Source organism: Choloepus didactylus, chromosome 1, assembly GCF_015220235.1.
Source record: "Choloepus didactylus isolate mChoDid1 chromosome 1, mChoDid1.pri, whole genome shotgun sequence".
Lineage (NCBI taxonomy): Eukaryota > Metazoa > Chordata > Mammalia > Pilosa > Megalonychidae > Choloepus > Choloepus didactylus.
In genome coordinates, this window is record NC_051307.1 from 121,253,796 (window position 1) to 121,275,295 (window position 21,500).

The window sequence follows — 21,500 nt, forward strand, 5'->3', positions numbered from 1 at the left end:
GCAAAGCTCAACAGAGCCAACATCAGCAGGAATTAGAAGGTGGGAAGAAAATCAAGAGGAAAGGGGAAGCAGAAGAATTAAGATGGAAGAGAGGAAAAGCTGGAAGGAGACAGAAGAAGGGAAATGGCAGGAAGAGGCCCAAAACAAATCATTTAACACTTTATGAGTGCTAGTCTGTACTGGGTCCTGTTGACTATAAACAGTCATCAGATCCGGCTTCTCCATTTCATCTGACACTGCAGTGTATTACCTCTTCACATTATGCCAGGACGCGTTGGTTTCAAATTCAAAGGGGAGAGAGCCAACAACGAAGTCACCACTATCGTTTCCTACAGCCCCTGGTTTTTCCTTGGAGGTTTCCCACGCATACAATCAATTTCTCTGACCATAGTGAAACACAGCCCCTCTTGACAGATAAGCTCTATCTCCATGATATGAGGAAAAACACCAGATCAGCGTAACAACTCAACACACTTAAAAATAGACTTTCGTAAAAATTTTATTCATCCTTAGAGAGGAAAGGGAAATGGGAAGAAGTTACTATATGCTCACAAGTCAGCCAAGTTCCTTTTCCCAACTTTCTTGACTGCCTACAAAAACCTCTTTTCACAAGTGCCACAGAGGTGGTTTTACTTTCCAGACTACCTTCAAACGAAATTCACCTAATTAGTAAAATGCACGCTATTCATAGGGTCCCCGAAGGCAACAGATCATTGTCTTTGGTAACTTGGAGCTCTAGCTGTTCAGATGCAACCCAGATTGGAAAATATGTTTCTGCAAAGTGATAAAGGGCCTCTCTTTCACATCAAAATTTTATTCTGAGAATTTCATCCAATTTTCATCTTATTTGTTAAAATATTTTTTACACACTTGAAAAGTCATTTTTTTTGGTCTAAGCCTATGTTATGAATCTTAAATTTCTCCCCATTTTACACGTTTCCTATTCTCAAAATCTTTAGCCTGTTTGCTCAATCACAAAAAGGTAGAAAAACAAACATAAATGAATGAAAAGAATTAAGAGCTACAGGAACAGAAACTACAGAACTGAAAGGCTTCTGCATCAAGTATTTCCTGTCTGAGATTTTGTGAGTAGCATTAGCTATGCTGGAAATGTCTGGGCCACCACTTGGCACAGGGTAGTCTTGGGAATAAGGAGACTCCACTGCACACCTCCATTCAAGGGCCTATGGTAGCAGGAACAGCTAAATGCAACCTGTTACAGGATGGGCTAACCCGCCGGGCGGTTGTACTACATGTAGTTAAGACCTGCACAGACTGCTCCACTCTCCCAAAGAGGAAACTCAAGTGCAACACAAACGTGCACATATGACCTTCAAAAAGGAATTATGCTTCCCAAGCCCCCATGTGTTTTACCTTTTCTAAACAATCTAAGCAGGATGGTCCTGATGGTTCTGGGCAGTCAACAGGATGACAAAGCGGTGAGTTCATTAATTAATTAATTAATGGCTGGGTAGACACTAGAGACCCCAAAATAGGTAACACATGTTCTTTCTTTCAGGTAGAATTTCTTGCAAATAAACCCACAAAATATATTTTAATGCACAATATATTGCATCACTTTAGTCCATCTTAATTTTCCACAGTCAATAACCAGTAGCTTTACATTTTTCACCACATACATTCTTTTTGTTCTGTGTATAAGGTTTATCATATAAATGAATAAGACATTTATTTGGCAATTTTATTTCTGAAATGGCATTCAAGATGGATGGATATGAAAATATGCTTACCTCATCCCATTCTAAAAGGTAGTTGGTGATTTTTGAACCATTGTCAATTGGTGCCTAAAAAAAAGAAAAAAATTAAAAAGATTAGAGAAAGTTGTTCACGGATAATACTTATGAGTTACCCACTTAGTTCAAATACAATTTCTATGACAGTTCTGTCCCCTCCCCTCAGGGGGATAGAACTGGATACCCCCTGCATTGCCTTGGTCAAAATGATCACAAACCACCCTTAATACAACTGAGCTATAGAGAGTATCCCAATTATTAATAAACCATACCCTACCAATAGCCAACCCTTCCTCCCCTACCACCTCTTCCTCTATACCCACATGATAGCCTACTTCCTCCGGGAATAAAACTTTGAAGAGGTATTTTAAATTTCAAGAGTAGAGGGAGAAAATAAAAGCAGTTGAGAAACATAGGTACTTCCAGGGTCAGGCTTCATTTGGGGAACAGGATAGGGATGCATGTCAAGTCCTAAATAAGGTGACAAAATCAGTTTTGGATGACAACCCATTTCTATGATGAGAACTACTTTTATGATAGCTCACAAATATCACTAGAAGAAGTGCTCTTTAGTAGTTTCCTCGAGGATATCCTGCCCACCAATTAGAGCATTAATTCCTTGAGGATGGGTACACTGACTATGGCTTTTGTTTTGCTTTATCTGCTGTTTACACTGCTGTTTACTGCTTTAATAATGGTTGCTGACTAACAAGTAAATGTTAGCAGATCTTTAGCTTTCCCGGTGTCTTTGTGGATTCCAGGACAAGTTGGCAGCCAGAGAATAGTTCTCTGTCCTCGGCCCACCACCTGAGCACTGAACTCAGAAAATCTATTCTAAGGACATTTAAATGAAAACTGAAGCTGCATCCAGAACTTCTAAGTTTTTACATGACTGAATGAACCAAGAGTATGTTTCTGGTACATGATTCAATAAAGGGAGAAAGAAAATGTGAAACATTTTCCTCCTAAGAAGAAAATTCTAAAACCTCAATTTCATCAAGGTTTTAAGCACAGTATTTATCAGTGATTCCCAACTTTAGGTTTATAAGACCCTGGAGTCCCTCCAATAATCTTAAGAAGATTTCTTAAATTTTCCATATGAAATAGATTTTATTTCCTTAAAAAAGGATATATTTATTTTTGTATATGTGTATATAGAGAACACCTTTAAGAAAGGATGCATATGCCTCAAGGAATTAAACAACGATGACCATTTGGGTATTAAAACTCTGAAAAGGTAGGGAATCACTGACCTGGTTTATCCCTGGAAGCCAGGAAGGAAAATAAAATAGTTCAGTTTCTAAGTTTCAACTAAATAACACACTCAGATTGATCAATGGCTATGAGAATGCAGCTGCCCCCAGGAGAAGGACCTGTAGCAGCTCATGCTTTGTTGCTCCCCACTACTCTCAACTGCTTTTATCGACTCTCTAGCTAAATTTGATCCTCTAGCCTAGAAATAAAAAGGCAAAATATTTCTTCACTAGTAATGATTTCTCTCAACTCTCGTTTCTTTCATACCTTAGTGTAGATATGACACAAAAGGAACATATTTTGCATTTTAAACTACATTTTTAAAATAGCAATATTTAAAAATAATTACTACAGAGATTGACAACATAATCTACTATTTTCTTGCAAACACACAACCATAACCAATAAGTTAATGAGACAAACTAAGGGTCAAAAGGACTTTGCTTTGGCAACATTTGTGGCCATTTATATGTCAGCTATTTAATAGTTTATTTCATGAAAACATATAATTTAGCATTTTTTCTACTTAGTAATCCTGACTGATCTAAGGCCTAATTAGTGAAAGTTATCAAGTCTTAATGTAGTTTAGAACACTAAATATTCTAGGCAGTTTTAAATATTAAAACATTGTAGAGTAATCCCTGAAAGAAGCCAGCAGGGCCACAGGCCTACCTTATCTCTAAATCTTTCTTGTTTTATGAAATCCTCAAATGTTTGTTGAAATGAACTAAGCCATTAGAAAGTGATAAGATTTGGGTATTTTAAGTACATATAGCACTTATAAAACATTGCTTATGCTCCTAGGAAGTTTACAGTTATCCCTTCTGCATTGCAACTTTCCCCATTGTGGTTGTGATATATTGTGGGTTGGCACAAGAAATTAAACGGGAATTTTGGGGGAGTTTGCCAGAAGTAAAATCATGGGTCCCAAGCATAGTGTTTCTAGTGGTTTGGAAAGTGCTCCGAAGAAACAGAGGAAAGTGATGAACTTGAAGGAGAAAGAAGAATCGTTAGAAATGCTTTGTTCAGGCAAAATGGCTGCTGTGGCTGGCTGCCATTACGGCGTTGAGTTGACTGAAAGGGATATCAAGAAAAAAGACAAGGAAATCTGCAAAGTTGTTGCTGCAGTTATACCAAGAACTGCCAAGCTTTTGCACAAACCAAGAGATCTGCAACTCTCTCCCATAAAAAGTCCAAGATAGTTATAAAAAAAGGCGTAGATTCTGGCATCATAAGAGAAAAGGCAAAGTCCCCCTACAGATTTTCAGGCCAGCAAAGGCTGGTTTGAAATTTTTGAAAAAAGGTTTAGCCTATGCAATGTAAAAGTAATGGGAGAGGCAGTTAGGGAGCTTTCTGAAACCTGAAAAAAGAAAAAAAAAAAATTATGCAGATTTTCCAGATTGCAGGGCTCCATGACCCTAACCCCCATGATGTAGAAGGGATAACTGTATGAAAATTCTCCTGCAAGGAGAGCTAAAGCTCGAGTTTGCAGTTCCCTCCCCCCAACCCCTTGTCCAATTTTTATAGAAATGGCAACTTTTGATAGCAAAATAATCTGTTTCACATAGTTCCTATGTAGAAAACCAAATACCATTGTGAGACTAGAATAGTGCTACATAATGTTTCAAATGGCTACAGAATGACAGCATAGTAACTTCAGACTATTACTGACACTTTGAGCTACCCACCTTCCATTGCAGGGTTAGTGAACTTTTGCTCCTGTGTGCCAGCTTAGGTGGGAAAGGACACTCAGGTGCACAGCTGTGGGTGGTGAAGCTAACTGGCTCGGAGCAGGACCCCTTTACAGAATTGTACATGGCATATACCCTGAAAACAAAACAGACACATACAGTCAGTGGCAGCGGCTAATCACAGAAGACCAGGAGATTTTTATCTCGGCTTTGCCCCAGGCAGGACGTTCCATAAATTAACAGAATTTTCTTACACATAGTGAACACCATGGCTTTTGTTCTTAGCTGCTGGTCTTGTCCTGACCTAAATATGGTTGGTGTTAACAAGGGCAATCATCCCAGCAGAGTATTTGCCTCAGTCTCTCTATTTAAGCTAATTGTCAGAACCACCTGGCCATGTAAAAGAGTGGAGGGAATACTGACTGGAAAAGAATATTTTAAATCAAGAAAATACATCTTAATCCACAAAATGGTTTCCAAACAGATACTCTAAAAACCAACAAGCCACTCTAAGGTTCACTTTGTCTGAAAAAAGGCTAAAAGTAGAGGTAAGAATTGGATGAAAAGGCACAAGAAGCAGCGATGGGAGTCCACAGACTGGAGAGAAAGTACTATCAGGGTAGAGATCACCGATTAATTATTGATAGTGCCACACATATTTAATAAAAATGTGGACATTTCATACACAGGAACATGTTTGCTACTGCCAACTGCATCTTTCACTGATTTAACAAAAATAATATTCAGGTACAGTTTATCCATGTGAATATTTAACTCTCACACATGGCACAAAGATTAAAGATGCTCATTCAACACATTAAAATGCTTGGCTCAACACTGAATATATGTGTTTGATTTCTCCAGAGAAGCAATGAATAAAAGTATGTAACATGCCATTATAATACCACACTCTTTTCAATAGCATAAAGTGGAATTATGTTGAGTTTTAGCATCTTCCTTTCTACTCTTCCTTTTTTTTTTCTATTGAGTATTAAAGAAAAATTGACAACATATTCTTTTTAAAAAGATAACAGAGAACTCAGTACTTTCTGCATGATTTTTCTGTAAACCTAAAACTGCTATAATGATAGTAATAATAATAATAAAACAAAGAAACTTTTGTTGCCAAAAAAAAAGGAACAAAGATTAAGCTACTTACAGAGCTGGTAGAATACATATCAAGCCCTTAATTTTACAATGACCCTCCCTACGTAGCAGGGAACTTTTATTACACTATTTCAGACAGAAGGAACTTGAGACTTAGAAAGATGAAGTAAATTTTCCAAAGTCGCACAATTAAAAAGCCAGATGAAACAGTATTTGGCTCCGGAATATATTTACTATATTGCCTGCTCCCCTTGCTCATCCTGCAATTATACTTCTCTAAACACACACAATTCACTTTTCCTCACTAAACTCAATGAAAACAAAACAGCTAAAGAAAACATGAAAAATTCCTGCATGGAAATAATTGGATAAAGCTGGCGGCAGCTCTCCCTTTAGATGGACAGGTGCTTTCCAGTTCACCAGAGTCCCCACCACTCCCTAATGTCTCCTTGGCACTGAGACTGCTTATCAGCTGCCTTTCACTCAGCCCGCTGTACCCATTTAGGTTCTGTGCCTCACTGTTATATCTGATTTGCAGTCCTTTCTCCTCAAGAAGGATGAAGTGACCACCAAGAAAATTTAGAGGCTATGTGAGCCAAAAGCACTAATAGAAATGTCTCCTTTCCATCCTAAAAGGTAAAATATATATTTATGTATCTTTGCCTTACAGGATTAAACAAACAATCCTTATCATTAGGATGTTCTCTACCCAGCCTCCAATTAATGAAATCCTCTCTTTTGTATCCAATAGAAGTAGGCACATGATAATATGAAACTTCAATGGCAGATCTGGCAAGATTAATCTCACATGTCAGGACAGGCTCACTGGGAGTCAGTTGCTTAAAGTGAATCATGGCATGCTCCAGACATGGGCAGGGCTCCAGCCTGAACTTTGATAAATCAGAATTTTGAGAACTGGTGGCTCATGGGTTGTATCTGGCCCAAAAATATGTGGGGGAGAGGGGAAGGAATATAGCATTTTTAAATATTAAAGACTATTATGAATTGAAGAATATAGATAATGATCATCACAAAAAGAGACAACCAGTCACTATGCACTCCTAATGAAAGACCATGTCACTACCTATAAAGTAATCTTGCCAGAAAAATTGAATGTGTATCTGATTAAGCATCTTCACCACTTTACAGGAAACACAGAGGCTAGGGGAACATATTAAGCAATGTGACAGGGATGCAATGAGCCAAATTCAGACTGTGGAAAACTCCACAGGAAAAAAAAAAAAAAAAAAAGAGAGATAAATCCTATAGATTAAAAGAAATTTAAGAGATGTCAACCAATCAGAATATTCAGACCATGTTTGAATTCCAATTACAACAAAATAAATGAAAAAAAATAAAACATTCCTCTTTAGGACAATTGAACAAATGGATACTAATGGATAGATATTAATGTCCCTTATAATATCCATGTCCATTATATTAAGGTTCATGGACATTAAGATATTAAGGAGAGTTTCATTTTATTTAGGTTTACAGGTGAAAAAAAATATGCTGTCTGGACTTTTAATTCCAAATAATCAGTCGGGGCAGAGGAGGTTGTGGATATTGAAGAAATAAGTTGGGTGACTGGTACACGAGAGCTCATTACATTACTGTCTACTTGTGACTATATTTGAAATTTTCTGATATAAAAACTAAACCAACACTGAAAAAAATCTGGGGATCTCATAGAAATATGAACCTCTGGCTTCTCTTTTAAAAATCAGAAGTTCTAAAAACACGGCGCTAGCAATTCCTGCATGGAAATGATCGGAAGGAGCTGACAGCAGCTCTTCCTTTAGATGGACAGGTGCTGCCCAGTTCACCAGACGCCCCACCACTCCCTATTCTCTCCTCAGCAGTGAGACTGCTTATCAGATGCCTTTCACTCAGCCATCCTTCACCATTTAGGTTCTGTACCTCAGTCCAGTAGGTATCTTGGCTTGCAATCATTGGGCATTTGCCTACGAATATTCAGGCAGACTAGGTCCTGGATGCACACAAAAACAGTTGGCACCAAAAATCCATGTGAATAATAGAGGAAAGGAAGCAAGGAAAATGCTGCAAAGAAATAGCAGACTCTAGTGCATCTTCTGGGGAGAAGTAAATTTGGATTCAGTCAAGTTCTTTGTTTCTTTTTAATGGGATTCTTAAAGTCAGAAATTCATACCTCCTAGGCTAGAGAAACATTAGTGATGGAGACTCCTGGCAGCCAGGCTGAGAGGATGCCAGTGGGGATAAAAGTGCAAGAGCCTGAGGGTGGAAGTGAAATTCTAGGCACTTGGAGATGTTCAGCTATATGGGACACATGGAGGTGTCTTCCTTATGAGCATTTTGTCTTTCATCTTGGAGAATGTTATGGTTTGTTTAAATGAGGGGTCAACGTTTGCATGAGTAAAACATTGCCCACCAGGGAATCATTATGTATAGTAATATGTGTGGCCTACAACACAAAAAAAATGGACTTGATATCTAGGTACCACATCAGTACATCTGTTGATCAAAACTGTTCAGGAATAGACGACAACTAATTGCAGTAACACTAAGCAGCCCCATTTTTACCAATAACCCTTCTAGATAAAAGTCTTCAGAAATGATGCTATAATTTAGATAAGGTTGCAATATTTTATTTCAAGCAATGGTGACAGATTTGCCCTAAATATCTATGTCTGATGGGAAGATCTTATAGAGAAGGAGCCATTTCCTGTGTTAAATAAATCAGCAACAGGTTAGGTTGGTTTTTTTTTTTTCCTGTATCTATCCCAGGAAAGGATGACACATTTTTCTAACAACGTAATTAACCTTGTGTTGGCTTTTTCAATTTGTTTCAACTTAAATAATGGTTAAAAGCTTACAAAACAGGTGCTCCAAGAATTTCAGGAATATGCCTCCAACTTCCTCCAGCACATCTGTAACACACTCGGAGCCATAGTTTCTGGTCAATAACACCTATTTCATAACCTGCACCATGCTGGTCAACCGTATTTTTGGAAATATTTCAACACACAAGTTTTCTGGGAAATGTCATTACATGATATCATCTCTGGGCAACTTCTTTTCCAAACTGTTTTTGCCAATGACTGGAAAACTGATTCTCACAAATTTGTCATGAAATTGCTATCCATTCCATTACTCAAATTCCTGATTATACTATCATTGATAAAAATATGAATTATCAACTCCCACAGTAAAAATAGGTATTTCAATGCCATTATTAATTACAAAACTACCAATTACGAGAGGAACATACTTTTCTGAGAAATTTATAGAAAAATGGGGAGAAAATAACTAATGCTTATGTATAAATATTTTAAAATATAATGCCATTTACTTATTTATATATTGAATTTTTCTCATTTGTCCCCCTTCCCTAACACAAACATGCGCCCACACGTGCTTTTAACATGGAGACTTTCTATTACTGCTTTTACACAATGCCCTATATGGAAGCACTGAATAAATACTCTGATGATTATAAAATGATTACTTTTAAACATTCTGCCAATTCAATTTATAAATCACAAGGGAGCAATTTGAATAAGAACAGGATAACAAATATAAAAATGATGACTTAATAAAAATCTAACTGATGACCTGAGACCTAAACTTTATAAATCAATGTAAACATTACAAAGAAATATTATTTTCATCAATCACCACTGGGCGGGGGGAGAACAGTGGTCAAATAGATGTGTGGAAGTAATACACAAAAATTTCTTAGCAATTTGGCCTAAATGGCGTGGCAGATGCCAATGCAAACAGCCATGGGCACAAGACATGTGGCACCCTCTAAAGGATGCTACTGGTCTTTTAATAAATTATTTCCAATTACAGCGTGGTGACTGTGAGACAGCCTTGAGAGCTGTTCTTCCCTAATAACTGAGGCCAAGCTCCAGGCAGTATAAATGATAGGACTCCATGATGAACAGACTGCAAAACAAGTTTACATATCTGCTTACTCAACTCATAATACTAAAATGGGAGGTGGGGAAATGGGAAATTGAGAAAAAGTAATATACAAAGATATCAAGCAATCGATGTGAATGGAATGGAATCAGAACAGCAAAATCAGAAGCAACAAGAAACCTAAGAGCAGAAGCCCTGGGTGAGTCTTCAGCATGATTTAAGAAAGAAATTCTTCAGTCTATTAAAGAGTGATTTGCATAGAGACTTCTGCAAGCCTTAATCAAAATGTACAATATTGAGAACCAGAAAGAAAATGTACCCTGTTTCATGCTACTAAAAGAAAAATCTCAGTTTTCATCATCAGCTCTGCAGACAGGGCAACTCTTTCTAAATTGGTAATATACAAACAAATAAAAATGGCCATGGATATTAACGCTCATTTTACTCCTGACTAGTAATGGAATTCTTTTAAAGCTACTATCATGGAAATTTAGTGAGAAAATTATTTCCACATAGCCTTTTCAGCTCTTACATGTGACTATTTAAATCTATACTTGAGGATACTACACGTGATAAAAGTGTAGTCCTTGAACTAAAACTTTGAGGGTGTTAACTGAATTGCATCATAAAAAGAGATTTTGCTTTTTATTTTTCAGTGCCAAGCATGATATATTATTCTTTTCTCAATAAAATAGTGAGTGATACAGTTAAAACTGTACACAGGTTCAAAGAAGCTGTGTCATAAAGTCCTTACTTTCTATTTTCAGAGTGTAGAAAAACAGCAAAAACATTGGAAAAACAAAACAAAACAAACAATAACAACATTTATACAATGTGGTACAAGTTTATAATAGATTTGTACATCTATTTTGATCTCACATCATCTTTTTGAGGTTGGTATTATCTCATATCCACAAATGAGAAAACAAGGCCAAAGAGGTTTAAATGACTTGCCTATAACACAGAGCCTTAAACTCCAAATTTCAAACTACAAATCATGCTGCCTCTCCAAAGCAATTCAAGGCAGAGGGGAAATCTAATTAAAAGAGTTAAAAATATTGAAATTCTTTTCTAGCTTGAAAAATGAAAGACTGTATGAGGTAAGAAAATGGATGATCTATGTTGACTGTGGACAAGGCAAGGCAAAAGAATAAAATTTGGACTGTTCACATTTTTATTAGGAGAGAGAGAATTAAAAAACACAACACAAAAAACAAAAATAGACTATCACTGAGGAGAAGAATTCTGTGTATCTCTGGGAAGCAGAGAGCTAGAGTAAATAATCATTGGTGGTTCCTCAGGCTATCTATGAGTGGTGTCAAAAGTATGCCAACTATGTAACATGGGTAGGATCCCAAATTTGTCACGAGAAAAGCTGGACCCAGGTCCTCCAGCTGGCCACCACCTTCCCCTGCTATTCTTTTTTGTGGAATCCATTAACTATTCCTTTTATCTGCCTGGACGTTCAGGGCGTTCATTAAGACATGTCAGCAAAAAAGAGTTGATGAGCAAATGCTTTTAAAATTTCCCCTTTGTAAGAGGGTTAGGTAAAAAAAAAAAAAAAAAAAAAGGAAGAGAAACAAGAGTCAGAATGGTAAATAAAGGGCAGATTCTTTATGACATTCAAATTTCTTAAAAAGGATATCATAAGCACATGAATGAGGATATTAATAAAGTAAACTCTTAATAACAATAAACAATTAAAAACACTGGAGAAAAAAAGAAATGTGTTATTGGAAAATACTTAGGCGCCTTAATTATTTTTTGTTTTGTTTTATTATTGTTTCTTTGGCTAAATCAACCATTTTGAAGAATGATTAAACCATTTCTATCATCATCTCAGCTCTGCAAATTATACAAATCTTTTTGTTTATACAGGTTATGTGAAATGTTCAGTATGTTTCAGCTGAAGCTAACTGATTCAAAATCTAAAAGTTCTGATTTAAACAGGAAGAGACAGTTGCAAAAGAATTAAGCTAAAAAAGTAGCTAAGGAGATGTGTATTTCATGACCAAACGAAACCTTGCTCTTATAGGTACTGCTTTAAACTCGGCTTTCAGCACTTGTGCATCTACCAAGATGATATAACTTCAACTCATCCCTGTTTTCCTAACTTTCTTAATGAAAAAATTGTGGCATAGGGATTCTATGTGACTTGACCAGAGTTAAAACAGTCAATCCATGGAAAGGAATAAGGCCTAGAACCCAAGCTTCCTGACAGTTAACATATGCTCTTCCTTCAAGACTAACCTGCCTCCAGCCCATCAGGAAGGAGTTTGTGGCATGAATTAAACTTTGGTAAGTAAAATAAAGAAGATGTACTTGACGTCTGTAATTTTATTACACAGTCTTTAATGCACACATAAATAACTGAAGAAAGGAGAGACAACCTGTTATATATTCTAATAGATAAAATTATATTTTATGGTAAACTTAAAAATTAAATAAAGTAAAATTTAAATAAAAAATAAATTAAGTAAAATGCTATCAGACCCACCTATTTGAAAATAGATGCATGGATATAAATAATAAAATAACAAATTAAATAATCAGATGGGCTCTGTAAAAACTTAGGCAGCACTTTCCCCCTTATAGGTCTGTGCTTGGTTAGGTCTCTTCCCAAGCCTAGCCCTGCTTCCAGGCCAATTCTAGAAGAATCACAGCAGAGTTTCCAGACTCTCTATCATACTACATGGGTTCACTATTTTGCCAAATTGGGTTGATTTACATCAGAGATAATTTGCTATTTGCAAAATTTGCCTTATTTCAGAACCTACTGACTTCAAAAGTTGAAATGTGTTCTTGCAACATGAGAAAGGCTTTCTTAGTCATTTGGGCTGAACAGAGTTTATATGTACGGTCTATAAGAAACAACTAGCAAACCATTGATAGAAAATCCATTTGTTTTATAGAAAGAAAATATTATATATTAAACCATGCATTCCAATAGATGTTAGGAGACCATGTAAAATAAAAATCACCTAAATTTAAAATTCTGTTCAGTGTATCACCTTCTCTTCTATTACGAGAAGCACTTCCACGGACTCCTAATCACTAGGGTTTACAGTGCAGCACACAAGTAAATGGCAAGTGAGTTAATGGCACCACAACTTTCAGCTAGGCAAGTGCCATCAGCAAAAATTTTTAAAAGTGGGCACATGACTTCCTTTAGTGACCTGGATTCTCTAATAAAGCTCAGCTCTTGTATCCTAACTCACCTCACATGATAATCGGTGGCTGGTCTAAGATCTTTCAGGTTACATTCTAGTTCTTCTCCACTGCAAAGAAAAATCATTCATTGGTTAAATTACCAATTTCAAAAGTAATACAGGTTTTGGATTTGGGTCACATAGTCATGTATCAGCAATGATTCAAGATGAATTACTATGTCTGATTCCACCATAAGCCAGAAGTAAACTTTCTTATTTGCCATTACTGTTTTTTGGATAAGAAAATTAGATTCCTTTTAATGATGCTGCCCTAGATCTAGAAAATAGCAAGGTTAATAAACTAATAAGATTTCAAAAGGCAAGCAATTTAATGCTTTAACAGAGATGCAGCCTTATCACTTTTTAAAACTGTAAGTAAGCAAATAACTACAGCTATCAAATGAGGGTAGTTCTCAAACTTACCTTGGCAGGAGTCCCAACTACCTTAACTGTCCCTTGACGAACTCGCAATCTGCTTCCCTCACATACCAAACCCCTTACAAAGAGCAATAAAATAAAATAATTTACACAATCAAGAGCTGCAACTGAATCACAACTTAAACATGAGGAAATAAACACAAAATAAGGAATGTTTCACTAAAACTGTTTAAAAGGTGGGAGGCGGTGTGTGTGTGACTATATTCTTCAAAAATGTGTCATAAAAGACAAAGAAAGGCTGTAGAAATGTTCCAAATTAAAGAAGACAAAGGAGACATGCTAGCTAAAAGCTGTATCTGACCCTAGACTGGGGATCTTGTCCTGGAAGGGAAGAAAAATGCTGAAATAGACATTATTAGATAAACTGACAAAACTGGAATATGGCCAGTGGATTAGAGAAAAAGTATTCTATCTATGTAAATTTATGAAGCTGATAACAGCAGTGTGGTTGTGAGCCAGAGTAATGGGTTAGGATTTTAATCCAAGTACACAGGCAATCACTGTGCTCTCTGCAGGTTAGTGATACAGCCTGACTTATGTTTCTGTAGTGCAGAGGCTAGATTGTAGGAGAGCAACAGCGGGTGCTGGAGACGCTGAGGAGATTCCATCAGCATCCAAGGAAGAGACAACGGAAGCAGTATGGGCAAGAGGAAGAGAGGGCAACAAAAGGGTTGCCTTCCTTTGTCAGGAAGAAAAGTCCCTGGAGCAAGATAAGAAGTAGCAATGGGATGGGGAGACACCAGGCCTGCAGCACTGATGCAGAAGGGAGTCGGGAGAAAAAACAAGTGGCTTTGGCAGGGTAGGGAATGGGGTATGTGTAACCACATTACTCTGGGCAGGGGCAGTCACTGTATGGGATACTCACAGGGAGGCCAAACAGCAGTTAAAGTGAAAACAACTTTCTGACTCCCTGATTTTGCAAACCTGAGCAGTGTCCAACAATTACGAAGGAGAAAGATGTGACCTTAAATTTTTTTATCACATTCTGAACATGGCTATAAATCATTTGGATAGTTAATATCTGGGAATCTACAAAGCTGAAGGGGCTCTTTGAGGCTAATCCCTTATTCTGCATGTTAAACTTTTTGACCATTTCAGAAAGCCCTAGAATGAAATGTTTTGAAGTAATCTTTTATTCAGGGCTGGAATACTATTGTGGAAGATAAAAGAAGTAGGATGAAATGGAAGGCTAACCATACTATAGAATTTTTTCTTTTTTTTTTTAAATAAGGCTAGTCAAAGGTCTGGGTTTAAATGCTATTGCCTTAAGTAGGTAAAAATTAAAATAGTTACTTTTTTGACCTGATAGACATTAACAGAAAAATTTCATTAATACTATACTGACAAGTTAACACAACCAAGTAATATATTTCACCAATACCAAATAGCTCTATAATACTCATTTCTGCTTAATAGTTCCTCTGGAAAAAATTAATCTTTGATACTATTACTAATTCTTACAATGATCTATTTACATGAAATTTTGCAAAGTCTTTCAATTTTTCCTTTGTTTACTATTTTCCTTAACCCCAACTTCACAGCTTAGCAGCAAAGACAAACACATGGAAACATCCATCCACTACCTGTAAATTATCTTGTATTTTCCATCTCGTCCTTTGTCTGATAAGGCAACCTCATAATTGTAGGGGAAGGAAAGACCACTGTGGGGTCCACATGAAAGTCCAACTGGGGGAGCCCAGGACAGCACAACTGCTCTTGCCTGAATATTAGAAACCTGAGGAAGAAAAACATGGGACAAAATTGTTCAAATCCATTTCACATGGCACAGACACTATTTCTTCCAACTGCATTTTTGTAGTTATTGGTAATGGTATAAAACTGGCTTAGAGTTAATTCAAGGTAAACAATTTTAATAATAAAGAAAGACATCCTACATGGTGCTCTCTTGTCGAAGTCCTGACCTCCAAAATACAGCTCTTGCAACATCTGCCCACAGAATAAAAACTTTCATCTAAGTCCAGGGCAATTCACAATCAGCCCTTCAGAAAGTGAAAGAAACAATCATGTTGGGATTTTTTTCATAGATAGAAAGTTGAATGTGAGATTTCAGTGATCTACGTGATGTCATCACATTGTGTGAAAGGAGCCATTTCCTCAGGTGCTTTCTGGTCGCCTCCAAGCCTTGCTTGACAGCAAGTCAACCTTTGAAGCAAATAACTTTCCAACCATGCTCCTTGGAGCCCTGCAGGTCCCCAGAGGAGCCAAATATGTGGGGAACTGGAACAAAGGACCAGCCTGATGTGAGGTAGAAATGTGTGGGAAGTAGAGACATGCTATCTCCCTAAGCTCTATTTTTGTTTTTTGTCATTTTGGGGTGTGTGTTAAGTTCCAGAGTTTTGTATTCAAAGGAAGTCTTAGCAGATGTGAAATTAAAAAAAAAAAAAAGGCAAAGTTTGGTATAGACTCGGCTTAAGACTTCATTTCTCAACTTTCCCACTGGACTTGAGACTCCCTGAGGATAGGAGCCAACTCATATTCAACTGAGAATAGTAGTTCTTTACTAAATTGTTGACTGAAAAATAAAAATCTAAAGGAATAAGATAATCTCAGTTCTGAAACAGGCAACAAACACAGTAGATGACAGAAGTCTGTATTTTATAAAGTCTGAGGAGACACTGGCTACAGAATCAAACTCTGCCAGACGAGCAGTTCTCTGCCACCACATCCCTCCTTGCTCCCGTGTCATTCCTCCGTTACCACCCCTTCAGGGCACCGTCCCCTCATGCTCCTCTGACTTAGCTTTGGACTCTCCCTCTTTGTCGTCTTAACAAACTTCCTTTAGATCCAGTTCAAATGTTGCCTTTGTTCATTCATTTAGTCATCATACCTCACCCTGCGAAGGGCTGTGGACACAGATGATTAAGATGTCATCTCGGCCCTCAAGGAGCACCAACCTGGTAAGGAGAGACACTGGGCACAGTGGGAGCGACAGCGGCCTGAGACCAGTCCAGGAGAGCTTTTGGAGCTGTCCTTCTTGACCCCTGGTTCAGAAATTGTCTCTATTTTCTTTGTGCTACAGCCACATTTTGCTGTATCTGTATCAGGCGCTTATTTCTTATACAGTGTATTACTTGGTTACATGTGTGCTGTTTCCCTGACTAGACTTTAAGGTAGCCTTTTTATTCTGCACACCAATGTATTTGCTGAATTCCATTAGCATCTATTACTATTATTCTATTTGAATAATCCTGTGGTACTGGATATTGTATGTGATTTAAAACTTAATAGCAGATACTTTGCTATAGTGAGCACAGATTTTAATTAAAAAGGAGGCTAATTAGGTATCGGAAAGCATTCAACTGAGGTGATAAATGGTTCCTCTGCACTATCCTAAGAACATGGTATATAGTAACACTGATTCTAGGGGCAGAGCTGTGAAATAACACTATGGTTCAAAACAGCTGAAATGCTAGCATTTTGGATACTGAACAAGTATCCAAAAATTCACATCCCTTTTAAACTCTACCTCTTTCATCAACTATTAGGAATTTACTTTCTTCTTTTAGGATGTGGCTAAATTGTTATATAACCAAACAGGGAAAACACATGAAGCATCAACTAAAATAATGTTTACATTTTCCCTGGATTCCCCATGCAAATTTTAAGAAGGCAAATTGTCATCTGAACTCAGAAATCTGTACAAATGCATTCTTCTGATGTGCCAGTCTATCAAAAATGCACCCTGAGAACTCAGCAGCATCTTCAAAGGAAATTTGAAAATGCAAATTCTTTCCTAGAGTTTACCAGTCTGCTACCTAGATTACAACCACAGTACTGGACCCAAATCCCTCTTCTGTGCCCTACCCTCCCTTCTTTCACTGACTCAGGTTTCCTTTCTTTAGGCACTCTAATCCTGAGAGAAAGAGTGCTTTGTCTCAGTCAGAACTTAGAAATCACTTCCATTTCAAAGCTGATTCCAGGAAATCATATGGTGCTTTCCAAGAGTGTGCCAGGTAAAGGTGAATCCTCAGCACTAGACACATTTACTCCCAGTGTCCTGGGAGGTGATACTTTAATGAGAAGTTCAGAACTCTAGGGACTCTGCCTAGGTTAAGCCTATTTCAGAGTGAGAGTACTCCTACATGATCTTCACACCGCAAGTTCCTCTCTGTGGGAAACCTTGCCACCAGCAGTGACCACTGACCTGCAATGGGGCATGGCTAATCACAATGATCATCATGGCTGTTACCCGCCCCCTCCCCAAGAAACTTTAGAAGCCATAAATATAACTGGCTTTATGATATTTAACTAATCTACCATAACCAGGAGTCAGTCTCTTTTGCAAAGGTGATAAAACTGATGACTTCTAGTTACAAAATTACTGGACAAGATCTAATCTTACATTTGTTTCTGAACTAATGATATAAAAGGGTCTTCTGTTGTGTAGATTACTAGTGAAAGCCTGCATATGAATTATTTAAAATTAAACTGCTTTCAAGTGCTTTGAAGGACTTTGAAAGCCACCATCTACATCTAAATGATTACATTCTGATTAGAAATCATTCTTGCCTGTGTGCTTATTAAATAGCAAGTCTCCTCTGGATTCCAACTTGAGAACAGCTCTTAATTAAGAGCATTTGTTTGTGTACATATTGGGAAATGATAAAAGTCCATTATTTTGCAGCTATATGAAAGCTATCCTTAGCTCTTTCTCCTTGTCCCCTTCTCTCCAACTCATCCCCGTATTTTAATACTATTCTGTAAAAATTTAACATCTTTATTTTCAGTATATATTACACGCAAATGATAGTCATTATTTGGATCAGAAACACCATTTTGTTCTCATAGTTACTAAATTGTTACTCCTGTGTTCAAAAATTATTCTTTGTCTATTTCACACCTACTCCCACTAGAATGGCTACCATGAAAAAACAGAAAATAAATAAATGTTCAAGAGCATATGGAGAAATAGGAACACTAGTTCATTGTTGGTGGAAATGTAAAATGGTGCAATGGCTGTGGAAAACAGTTTGGAGGTTCCTCGGGAAGTTAAGTATAGGATTACCATATGACCTGGCAAACCCACTACTAGGTATAAACCCAAAAGAACTGAAAGCAGGGACTCAAACAGTTATTTGCATACCAATGACCCTAGTAGCATTATTGACAATTGCCAAAAAATGGAACTAGTGCAAGTGTCAACTGATAAATGGAGATACAAAATGTGGTATATACATATGGTGGAATATTATTCAGCCATAAAAAAGACATGAAGTTCTGATACATGGGACAATATGGATGAAGTCAAAGACATTGTGTGGAGTGAAATAAGCCAGACACAAAAGGACAAATATTGTGTGATCTCACTTGATATGAAATAATTAGAATAAAAAAAATTCATAGTCAGAAATTAAAATATAGTTTACCAGGGGCTGGGATAGGGAGGGGGAAGGGGGATTAATGCTTAATTGGTACAGAGTTTCAGTTTAATTGGTATGAAGTTTCAGTTTGGGGCAATGGAAAAGTTTTGGTAATAAATGGTGGTGATGGTAGCACAGCATTGTAAATGTAATTTACACCACTGAATTATGTACTTGAATGTGGTTAGAAAGGGAAATTTTAGGTTATATATATGTTACTAGAAGAAAAATGTTTATAAAACCATTGGACTGTATAACACAGTGTACCTCAATGTACATTATGAACTATAGTTGACAGTGTAATTATGACATTGTTTCATTAATCATACTATACTAACGCAAAGTGTTAATAATGGGGAAAACTGTGGGGGGTGGGGGTATGTGTGCTATGTATTTTCTGCATGACTTTGCTGTAAACCTACAAATTCTCTAATAATAGATAAATAAAAAAGTAAATAAATAAATAAATAACATTTCTTTGTAAGTTAGTAGCTTCTAAGTTTGGCCTGGCTTTTGGTTAAATGTAAGGTCTACTGTCTCTTAAGGAGAGCTGATGGAATTTCAGCATACCACAGAAATATTGGTTTTACTTTGCAAGTACCATCATGAGAAATAATACCACAAAGCAAAACAAACAAACAAACAAAAAAGGTCAAATACCATTTTTCAAGGAAGGCAGATACTCAAATCAAGGAATTGAACAATCTAGGAATTTCACTCTTACAACTGTGTAAGTGCTAAGACTTCAGATCTGTTCCCAGACATTTTACTGTTTGTCCTTCAAGAATTGCTTCTTACAGGGGCGGTGCTTTCCTTAGGTCAGTTTACTCACTTGCGGAGCCAAGCCGACAAATCAATTGATTCTATAAGTTAAACATTAGTGAATGGAAACAATGCAGAATCCTAATTCCTGAAAACAAACAGCTCACCAGTACATGTGAGACTACATCTACCAGCACCACCATCAGAGAAAATTAAAGCACATTAGGATGGAGGCGGTTGGTGTTAACAGAGGCTAATTCCTAAGCCACCTAGAATAATATCAAGCTTATTCCTATGGCATAGTGGTGGCTAATCCAGTGAAATACCCAAGGCACATAACTTGTTACAGTCCTAGAACAAATACCTATTTGGACATTGTTTTACTAAATGACTAAGAATTTGGGTTTCTACAGTATCTGGGTCACTGAAAAGTAAACAACTTGCTCCATTCAAGGTGTCTAAAGTAATAAGAAGGGGATATCCAAAATCAAATATTGGTTCTACATCTAAAACAAATCATCTGCAAAATCTCAAAGAAATATGTCTTTCATTTAAAGGTTCTACCAGATGTAGCTGAAAGAAAAAAAAAAAGACTTAAGAACAACAATCCTTTTACAGTTATGTGCCCAACTTTCTGCCACTCTGCTTCTTTCCCTGGACCGTGGTCTGACAACTTTCCTTCCCATTTCAGAGTGTAGCAGGTAGTTTTACATTTGTTTAATGATATGCTACTAACTACAGAGGCATACTCCATTCCAAGTATTCTACGAAAAGTATTCACTTCTCAGACATGGTATTTATTATCCTACCTTTCACAGATTAGGAAACCAAGACTCAGGGAGGTTAGTTACGTAAGTTACCCAAGGTCATGGAGCCAGTCGATGGCCATGCTGAGCTCCCAACCCAGGACCAGAATATAATGGCCCTCCAAAGATGTCCACATCCTAATCCCTGGAACCTGTGACTATGTTAACAGCAAAAAGGACTTGCAGATGTGATTAAGTTAAGAACCCTAAGATGGGGAGATGATCCTAGCTTATCCAGGTGGGCCCAATGTAATCATGAGGATCTTTATAAGTTAAAGATAGAGGCAAGAGAGTCAGAGGCAGAGTTTGAAGAGGCTATGCTGCTAGCTTTGCAGATGGGGGAAGGGGTCACGCACCAAGGGATGTGGGCAGCCTCTAAAGGTGGAACAAGTAAGGAAATGATTTCTCTACCAGTGCCTCCAGAAAGGAACAGAGCACTACCGACAACTTGATTTTAGCCCAGTGAGACCCATTTTGGACTTCCGACCTCCAGAAGTATAAGATAATAAATTTGTATAGTTTTAAGCCACTAAATCTGTGGTGATCTATTATAGCAGCAATAGGAGAGTAATATGGTAGAGAAGTAGAGAAATTGTTTTAATTATGTGCAAAAGCAGGAGGTATGAATATGCATGGTATTCACAAAACTTCATTTGTCTGGCATTTCTTCAGACAAGTACATGTTGCCATCTATTGCCCAAGATCCACAGGGTGGCTGGCACCATGTGGGGTGGTTACCCACATATTGATTGAAGCAACCAAGTCCAAAGATGTCTGCTACATATCAAGTGATTTTCATCAAACTGTTTAAAAGTTGGATACAACAGTTTGGTAAGTCCAAGTATCAATCTTAAAAAGAACATCAGACAAAAAAAAATTCTGATCTATATAGATCTTTAATTACATGGAGTTTGTAACTACTTGAGTCTCTGCCATTTCTATTCATTTTCTAAATGTTTTTCTGCCTCCCTTTTGCAATTCTAGATAATGTGCTCATCATACAGCAGAATTTGACAACTCCAGGTTTACAGGAACAAGAAAATCCTTAGCTGTACTCACTATATCTACACCCATCTAAACCACGCTGATATGGAAATATCATTTCAATGAAGCTCTCACTCAAAAGTCATTTTAGAAGTCTGGAGGAAGGGAATGAGAAAGAATGGCATCCAGACAAGCTGGCTGGCCCTCC

General features: G+C 37.2%; 1 protein-coding gene across 5 annotated transcripts in view; it reads right to left on the reverse strand.

Annotated features, from left to right (window-relative positions):
- Positions 1–21,500, reverse strand: part of FNDC3B (fibronectin type III domain containing 3B) — a 370,299-nt gene that overhangs the window by 82,021 nt on the left and 266,778 nt on the right. For all 5 annotated transcript variants that reach the window (XM_037840631.1, XM_037840625.1, XM_037840597.1 and 2 more), the window contains 4 exons: positions 14,943–15,094; positions 12,931–12,990; positions 4,697–4,835; positions 1,752–1,805 (listed from right to left, as the gene is read on the reverse strand). In XM_037840631.1, the coding sequence (XP_037696559.1) occupies positions 1,752–1,805; positions 4,697–4,835; positions 12,931–12,990; positions 14,943–15,094 (405 nt within the window). The remainder of the gene's footprint in view (positions 1–1,751; positions 1,806–4,696; positions 4,836–12,930; positions 12,991–14,942; positions 15,095–21,500) is intronic.